At 36.5% G+C, this 9,630-nt stretch overlaps 1 protein-coding gene across 2 annotated transcripts in view; it reads left to right on the forward strand.

Annotated features, from left to right (window-relative positions):
• Positions 1-8,385, forward strand: part of Sepsecs (Sep (O-phosphoserine) tRNA:Sec (selenocysteine) tRNA synthase) — a 39,171-nt gene extending 30,786 nt beyond the window's left edge. The window contains exons 9-11 of one of the 2 annotated variants that reach the window (XM_077803173.1): positions 794-887; positions 2,430-2,520; positions 8,198-8,385. In XM_077803173.1, the coding sequence (XP_077659299.1) occupies positions 794-887; positions 2,430-2,520; positions 8,198-8,285 (273 nt within the window). In that variant the 3' untranslated portion in view covers positions 8,286-8,385. Of the gene's footprint in view, positions 1-793; positions 888-2,429; positions 2,521-3,884; positions 5,811-8,197 lie in introns of those variants that run through there. The other variant, XM_026403196.2, reaches the window with a different exon arrangement.
• The last annotated feature ends 1,245 nt before the right edge of the window (positions 8,386-9,630 follow it).

A 9,630-nucleotide genomic window follows, 5' to 3' on the forward strand; every position in this document is an offset into this window, starting at 1 on the left:
AATAAATGAGATAATTTTAGATTGTAGTAAGTATAGTGAAGAAAACAAAATAGATAATAGTATTAGAGGGAGACTGGGAATTGAGGGTGGGGAAAGTCGAGCTATTTTAATAAAGAAGTAACAAAGGAAGGTCTCCTTAGGATGTGACAAAAGGGTTTGGGCCACTTAAGGAGTTATCTGGGAAATGTAGGGAAAGCAAATAATAAAGGTCAGACAGGAAAGGGTTGCAAAGGAGGATGGTGGACAGTGGAGTGGGGGGTGACAGTCACTGGGTTGGGTATGTTGCTGGGTTACATCATGTGGGGTCTTGGAGTTGAGAGTGGTGTTTTTATGATTACAGGAGAAAGTCATGAGAGGAGTGGTGGGAACTAGTTTATGCATTTGAAAGCCACTCTGGCTGTGTATAGAGAAGATTGTGGGGGGTGGGGGCAGAGGAGTAAGCAGAGAAACCACATGGACTCTTCTGCCATGTCAAGGGGTGGAGTTGATTGGGTGCTAGACTAGAGTGGGTACCTCTGGAGGTTCTGAAGAGATGGATTTGATATGGGCAGGTCATAGCCCCAGGGCAGGAAGGGGGCTGGGATTTTTTGTTTTTGTTTTTGTTTTTTGCCTTTACCTAAATCCTATGGTTTCTGATGGTTATGGCAGCTTTGAATCTCTTTATATTGGCAAAGGAGGGCACATAATGATGTAATTTATAGCACACACTTCATACACTCAGATTTCGTATTAATACAACTAATGAGTTGCAATATTTATTCGATTTGTTTTAAATGTGACTTTTTTATTGCAGGAAATGTTTTCATATTTGTCCAGTCAACTAAAGAAGTTGTCAGAAGCCTACAGTGAAAGATTATTGCAGACACCTCATAATCCCATTTCATTAGGTAATTTTTTCCTTAAAAAAAGAAAATCTCTACTTCTTATCCTTCCTTAGGAAGAAATCGGTCTTTACAGCAAAAGAACTCTTTTTGTCTATATGCTATTTTGAATTTATTGCAGTATTAATTCGTAAATTTAAAAAATTTAACCTTTAGAAATGCTTTAATTATTTCAAAAATAAAATCTATCCACTGAATCAGAATCAGTGAATCCTTTTTATCACTATGATACTTATAGTGAATATACATAAAGTAATAATTTAAGTCTTGCTTCTAACCAAAATACCTTGGTCACTAGTAATAACTCTAAATAATTAACACTTTCTCCAGGATTGGGGGTGAAGCTCAGTGGTGAAGCACTTGTCTAGTATAACAGAATCCTTGAGTTTGATCCCCAGTACTACAGACTTAAATAAATAAGTAAAACTCTCTCCACTTAGCAATATCAACATATCAGAAATTAAATTTTTTCTTATTATTTTTAAAATGTCATTACTTAAGAGAAATGTGTATTTAGCTTACGTAGCGTGTGTGTGTGTGTGTGTTTGTATCCATCTATCTATTTTTTGTACCAGAGATTGAACCCAGAGGCACTTTACCACTAAGTCACATCCCTAGATCTTCTTTATTTAGAGACAGGGTCTCACTGTGTTGCTTGGGGGTCTTGCTAAGTTGCTGAGGCTGACTTTAAACTCGCAGTCCTCCTCAGGCCTCAGCCCCCCGAGCTGCTAGGATTACAGGCTGTGTCGCCATGCCCAGCTTAATCTGTATAAAGAAAAAATGGTAATATAGAATTATGCATTTAACTAATTTCATAATTACCCCTTTAATTGGTGAATATATATGTATATTTATATGGCATAGTAGTATGGAAAGTGAATCATTTGCAACTGCAGCCTTTTTAAGAATAGGCTTCTGTGGAAAACCTTTGTGGGCACCAACATAATATTATCCCAATCCCTTGCTGGTAGGCAGAGAAGCTGGTTTGGGATATCAGAATATCAATTCTGCTGTGTGCTAGCCTCTCATCAGTTTTTCCCCTATCTCTAAAATAGAGATAATTATCCCTCACATGCAAAATTGTTAAAATTGGTCGAGGTTATGTTTGTAAAGTATCTAGTAAGTCAGCCTTCAGGCATGTCCACAGTTTCCCCCCATACTATCAGAAGGATCATTTCCATAAGAAGTTGATCTTACAGTCTTAAATATGTACTAAACAATCTCCCAGATTCTCATTTTATAAGTTATTAAAACTTGGATGAGTTTGAATAAACAACCATTACTAATCTTGTCATTGCATCATCTATTGAGTTGGAAAAACTCACTTTTGGGGAAGGCAATGTGGAAATTCTGTTCCTGGTTGTGACCATATTAATTCACATAAAACTATGTTTGTCTGATATTAAAACAAACCCCTTATTAAGTGCATTTTAAAGTGATGTGCCACTTGACAGACACTGAATAAGAAGTAATTTGTTTTTTTGTTTTTTGGTTTTTTTTGGGTGCTAGTAAACCAGAGCTTACAGGGATATTTTTTTTCTTTTTCAGCTGTGACACTTAAGACACTAGATGAACACCAGGATAGAGCTGTCACTCAGCTTGGCTCAATGCTTTTTACCAGACAGGTTTCTGGAGCCAGGTAAGAGTAATTTTTTAAAAGATATTTAGGATATTTAATGGCTTTTCCAAGTTAAGTCTAATAAAATACTTTTCTTACAGTAGCCCCCCCCCAAAAAATATATGCTAAACTATGCCTGAGAATTCATTGTGTACTCAAAGAATGATGAGATAGAGAATCTGTAAGAATAGTAGTTGCACCTGAAGACTTTCTAGGCTTGAAATAGTCCCAGAAAGATATGAATCTTGTTTAATAGTGTATAGAAACAGTTTCATTCTTCTCTCTACAGTTTTTTGCCTATTTCCTTTGTTAGATGATTTTTCATTGATATCATATATGATATTAGAAATAAGTCATTACTAAGTTCAAGTGAAATTTTGCTAAATAAATGGCTGTTTCCTAAACTAAAAGGGTTATGGAATTCTTGCCTAAGTACTGCCTTGGAAACATGTACTTTTTTCTGTAATATATACTTAGCATGAAAATGAATCTCATTTAGCATGATAGATTTGTTGAAGTCAGAGAAAAATGTCTTGAAAATAAGTATCTTGCTTTAAATGCTTTTCTTCACATACTTCTGTTAAAGAATTTCATTCTGACTACCAGAGGGTAGAAATTTCACATCAAAGGACAGCTTTTTTGAAAGAAGAAAATCTTAGATTAATTTAGCTTATACTTTGATAAACTCTTATCTGTATGCAATACAGTTTTGACAAATGCTTTTTCCAAAATGTTTTTTTTTTGACCTGACTTTCAGTATTGCTGGTATTTGTCTTTATATTTAGGTTGATCTTAATTAATTGACTTCTTAAAAAAAAAAAAAGGTAAAAGATTAGAAATCTGCTTTTATCTTCGTATGCCTGTGATGTCAAGCTTAGCAAATGCATGGGCCAGAGCTCAATATTGCAGTTTGCTGATCTGCACCCCATTGTAAGTGGTTACATCATTTCTTCTGGCTCCTTGCTGTAAAGCTCTGTATTGCATAGCACTGATCAGATAGTTGGAATTTTAGTTTGTTGATTTTTTGAGGGGACACACTACAGTTAAAGTGTCTATGTATGAATTCAGATTCCAGATTTGGCACAAAAACAATTTGCTTTCTTTTCTACTTTGAAGATGTAAAAATGTTTGAGATTCCTAGAGTTTGTTGTCCTTTTATAGATGATAAATAAATGGTGATCATCAGGCAGGACTTTTTAATGTAAAATAGCAGTGTATTATATAATTTCATTTTAAGGCTGACAATCCATTTGCATAGGCCATGATTTATGGCTGTTTTTAAGCCTCTTAATAGATGAATGGCTTAGTAAGACAAATATCTTGTTTATGGGTGACATTCTGTTAACATCACCAGACATTAAATTGATAAATCTTCTCCCTTTCAGGGTTGTGCCTCTTGGGTCTGTGCAAACTGTGAGTGGCTACACTTTCAGTGGCTTTATGTCCCATACAGATAATTACCCTTGTGCTTACCTCAATGCTGCAGCAGCCATCGGGATGAAGATACAGGATGTGGACTTGTTCATAAAAAGACTTGACAGATGTTTAAAGACACTAAGGAAAGAAGGAAAGAAGGACAGCGATGTATCTGTAGTTGACAATTATGGCAAAACTAAAGATGTGCATATTGAAGAAATGCCTTTAAAACTAGATAATGTACTTCTTGATACGTATCAGGATACTTCTTCATGATGTGTGAAATGTTTCTTTTTGATAATCTGAAAGAAATGGTATGGCTACAGTACATAAAGGCAGTTTAAAGTAAAGAACTGAAATTTTTGAATTGAGAATTTTATAGAGAATATTCAGTTGAGGACTAGACTGTGGTCTGAGTTAGCTCTTGATGGTTGCTGTTTTTTATTTTTAGACTGTCTCAATCTTTTTGATTCTTGACAGGTTAAAATATTCAATTAGCATTTTTATAATTGTTAGAATATTTGTCAATGAAGCATCATGGTTCAGATAATTCATAGAAATATAATCACTGTAAAATCACCTCTAATTCTCTTTGAAACGTAGAGTGCTTCTTCCTAGTATTCACAAATCACTTACATTTCTGATCAAACAGAATCTCTAATGCTGCTGTTATTGAACCTTCCCTCAGGTGTCACAGCGTGCCTGTAAGAGACCTTATCAAAGGAGCAGAGGCAAGACGTAAACTTCCATTTAGATGCCAGAGCAGCGGTTCTCAACTAGGGATGATTTGCTTATATCTAAGCAATGTTTAGGGACATTTTTGGTTGTTGCAGCTCGTGGGATATTATTGACATTTGGTGGGAGAGGCCATGGGTGCTGCACAGCATCCTGTAATGCATCAGTTCCTGGAACAGAATTAACCAGTCTAAGATGTCAGTGATGCTGAAGTTGAGACACAATACTCTGAAATCCATGAAATCCTCAAATGTAGAGGAGTTTTCCATAACAACCTTAGTTATGCAGTAGTTACCGTCATGTGCTGCATGACAACAGCAAGGAACTACATCTTAGATAGTAGTTCCATAAGATTATATTACCTAGTGACCTCATATCCATTTGGGTTTTTTTTTTTGGTGGTACTGAGGATTGAGCCCAGAGGCACTTTTCCACTGAGCTACATCCCCAGCCCTTTTCATTTTTAATTTTGAAACGGGTTCACTAAATTGTTGGAGATGGCCTTGAACTTGTGATCCTCCTGCCTCAGCCTCCTGAGTCACTGGGATTACAAGAGTATTCCACCAAGCCCACAACCATCTTGGTTTGTGTAACTATTACTTTCATGTTCACTTAACAGCTCCACTAACAATCTCAGACCACATCTCCATCATTAAGCAACACATGACTGTCCTCCAAGAAGCTAGATCTAGAAATTTTATCAACTATACTGCATAGAGAACCTTAAGTGATAACTAGGGTAATGAGTTCTAAACATGTCATTATAAATTGTTCTTTATGGAACTTGCACATTTTTCCATTTGGGCAAGTGAAAACTTTATTTCACTTGCTGTTTTTGCTTTAAACAAATTTGTATATTGATTAGTTTGCTCAGGTGTGTGCTCAGCCACCATCAAGATTGGCTAACCAAGGTTATTTTGTAACATATTTTTGCTAGGGAGGTAAAAATTATGTTGTATGATAAATGGATGTATTACTCTTTTCTGTGCCCATATGCTCATATTCTGAGTCTAAAATTCCAGGTTTATTGACTAACAATGATTTTTATTAATTTTAAGAAATTGACTAACGCCTCATAGCCTAAGGAGTAGGTGAAGCCTCTGAATACACTACCTTGCCAAGCCATGTTTCCCCAAACCTGCTCTGTAAAGCATTTTTTCAATTGAGAGATGCTGGGGGAGGGGCGTGGGGGGACGTGGAGGGGGGAAGGTCCTGTAGACAAATAATTTGGGAAACACTTTTGCAGACCTGCTCATGGCATATTGAAATCTCTAGAAAACTCCTTTAGTAAAGATTAATTCAGTTTGATTATGTCCTAATCCAAAGAGAAACCTGTTTTTAAAGTAAGATACTACTTATTAACATCCCCTTCAGCATACATTCAAACTACAGTGGGAGACACTGTGTTGACTCACAGGTTGTAGTTTTCCTGATTTGGTGATGTCAACTGTTCGAGAAAGTTTCCTGGTATGTTGGTGATGTGTGCATTATCTTAGATCCTTTTAAACATGAACTTGGGCAGAGATCACTCCCTTTAATGTCTAAGTCAGAATGCTTCAGACACTGGCTTGATAGCCTTAAAAGTCAAAACTGGGTTTAGATGAAATACTTAGTTCATATAAATATTATAAAGGTTATTTTAAAATCTATTATATTTGGGGGTTTCACGCATTTCAATTACAAGAACTCATTCCAAAGGAGTAAATACTGGGTTGCAAAGTTACATAATGTTTTCTGTGTGAATTTGGGACTAAGTTGTAGAACCAACAAAGATGAACCAGGCACAAACCAACCCCTGGAGTCCGAGAAGGGACCAGAGCGATGCTGCAGATGTAAGTGCTGGCAGTGCGGCGTGCCCTGCGTGTGAGCCAAAACTGCTTTGTAGAACAAGTAATCTATACCATGTGGCCATCATTTAGATTAAGAAAGGCCAGAGTCAAGGGACGAGCACATCTCTTCATCTGCAGTGCATCAGCAGTTCTTGGGCTTCAGCTGCTGAATAGATAATAACTAATTGAAGATAAATTACATAAACCCATGTGTGAGTGATAGATATGCTAAAACATTTTGTTCCTGATGCACAAAATCAACTGTAATTTTTCCTGTAACTGCCCCCTCCCTTGTCAAGTGTTTTTGAAATTCCAGGTCTGCTCCAGCTGACTTCACATGGACCCTGAGGTCACAGAACTCACCAAGTGTATGAAGGGATGATGTTGCTTCTATCTCTTCAGGCTTCCTTTGCCCCCACCCCAGGGTCATCTTCCTCCCTCTCCCATTTCTACATAAAAGTCTTTAAAAGTGTATATATAACTTTCTATAAATTGCTAGCCTCATAATCTGTTATCCTTGAACTGTGTCAGGGGCAGTAGGGAAGAATTTTCTATCTCCTGTCTTTGTGGTCCCTTATTAACAAGGCCATCAGGTTAAAATTTGGGAGTTGGGGTTTTAAAGTCACTGAGCTGTATTAGAGGAGTCTGCCCAGAAAAGAAAATGGAATAACATGAACTCTTGTTTTGGTCACTTACAGAGCAGGGAGAGGGGCTTTAAATCATGCTCTTACTTTGGCTCTTGATCCTTTGCAGATGAGTCTTTCTATAAGGGGATGATATGTGATTCCAGCCTCAGGAACCCCATGTACAACTACAAATCTTACTATTTAGCTTTTTGTGTTAGTTGAATTAAGTTGCAGAATATGAATTATTGAATGCAATTCTGTTTAGCAAATAGGCACTTGATGAACAGAATGGTAAATATAAATTAAATTCTAATTCACATAATTCTGCAGTGGTTCTCTTTAACTACTCATAATAAGAACTGTCATTGAGACTCGAGCTTAGATGTGCTTTTATTTTTAGACTATGCCTGTGGTTTCCATAGATTTTAGTGAAATTTAAATTAAACAAAGGTGTTTTTGTTGCCACTGTTGTTTTACTGGTGATATTGCTTTAATAATGAATTAGCTCATTCTGAGAGTTAAATTCATAATCAACAATTGAAAACAATAGCAACAGCAATAAAAAATAATCCATGAATCTCTTATACTCAAGAGAAGTTTTTGGAATACACACATATTTTGCTGCACATAAAAATTGGATTTACTTTTCCCACTAACTTGTTCTAATTTCTGCAAGCCCTCACGTGGTTTTGTTATGTTTTACATTCATGAGCCTGAGGTTATTTTTGCAATTTTAGAAAAATCCAGTTTTGAATACATTAGAAATCATTTCAGACCTCCGAAAAGTTTGATGATAAGAATTGTTTGAATATGTTGTTACAGGTTTGTTCTGTTTTTTTTTTTTTAAGAGTCCTTGCAGCAGTCTTCCCTTTGTCAGGTTGCTTTGTGACTCCTGTGGTCTGGTCTAGTCCAGGTCTGACTTACCTACTTTGTCCTTTTGTGCCTTGCTTTTTACTTTCATTCTGTCCATTATGTACAGCGTAAGATGGTGAGTCGAGGGCTAACGAATGCCTTTGTCACTTTCCACCTAATATTCTACATTTCAAACTGAGGCCTTCAGCAGAACCTGGAAATGTTCTTCTGTTGTGTCAGGTGCTGTCAACATGGGCTTCTGGAGCAGTGTGAGGAAAGATGCCGTTCAACTGTACAACTGGGAGCAGTTTTAGCCATGAGAATGTGAAGCTGATGTCAGCCTGCTAACTGTATGTCTTATCAAAGGGAAAAAAATGTTTCCTGGGATATTTTTGGTGTAGACTGTTTAAATATAAAATTGAATTATATAATTTATTACATGAAATTAATTTTTAATAAACACTAATAGTACCTCATATCATTCTACCTAGTCATTATTACAGATAAAACATAAAAGTACAAATAACTGACACAAAATTACTTGCCTGTTTGATTTTGTCATCATTATCAACTATACTATACTTAGACCTATACTGTTATACGGCTGGGATCTGAATTATTTTGATGATGATTGGTAGTAGGGTTTGAACCCAGGGGCACTTAATCACTGAACCATGTACCCATTTTTAATTTTTATCAGAGACAGGGTCTGGCTAATTTGCTTAGGGCCTCACTAAGTTGCTGAGGCTGGCCTTGAACTTGTGATCCTTCTGCCTCAGCCTCCCGAGTTGCCAAGATTACTGGCATTTGTCACACCCAGCTTGAATTATTTTTTTAAAAGGAAGGAGATGACATTTTGCAAAGGGCTGATTGACTATATAAAGTTGGACACTTAATAGTATCTAACCTTTTCTAAAAGAAACATTTTTATTTGAACATAAAATAAACTAATCAGGGGCTGGGGATGTGGCTCAAGCGGTAGCGAGCTCGCCTGGTATGCGTGCGACCCGGGTTCGATCCTCAGCACCACATACCAACAAAGATGTTGTGTCCGCCGAGAACTAAAAAATAAATATTAAAAAAATTCTTTCTCTCTCTCTGTCTCCTCTCTCACTCTCTCTTTAAAAAAAAAAATAAAAAAATAAACTAATCAGTGTAACTTCAGATATCTTTTTTAAATTTTTTTTTTTTTAGTTTAGTTGAATACAGTACCTTTATTTATTTTTACGTGATGCTGAGGATCGAACCCAATGCCTTGCACATGTTAGGTGAGCACTCCACTGCTGAGCCACAACCTCTTTTGCTGTTTGAATTATGGAGGTGGTGTCTTTGGGAGTCACATCTCTGTACTGGTAATTACCATGCGAGCTCATATATGACCCCTCTGAATCTCATTCCTATCAATGATATGTGAAGTGGACACAGCCTTATAGGATTGAGGGTTGAGTGAAATAACACTTGGAGTGATTAACTCAGTGTGGGAGACAGTACTGTTGACTGCTGTGATACTCTGCTAAGCAGTGTTAGATCTAAGTAAAAATGTCTTCTTTATCATCTGTTTATTCCAGAGAACTTTTTTAAGGGAAGTTGTCCATACTCCAGTGGAAATAAATTTCAAACATTGATAGTTGACTTCAGATGACCTTTTTAAAAAATCTATGTAACTTTTAGGG

This window comes from Urocitellus parryii, chromosome 10 (genome assembly GCF_045843805.1).
Source record: "Urocitellus parryii isolate mUroPar1 chromosome 10, mUroPar1.hap1, whole genome shotgun sequence".
Taxonomy (NCBI): Eukaryota; Metazoa; Chordata; class Mammalia; order Rodentia; family Sciuridae; genus Urocitellus; species Urocitellus parryii.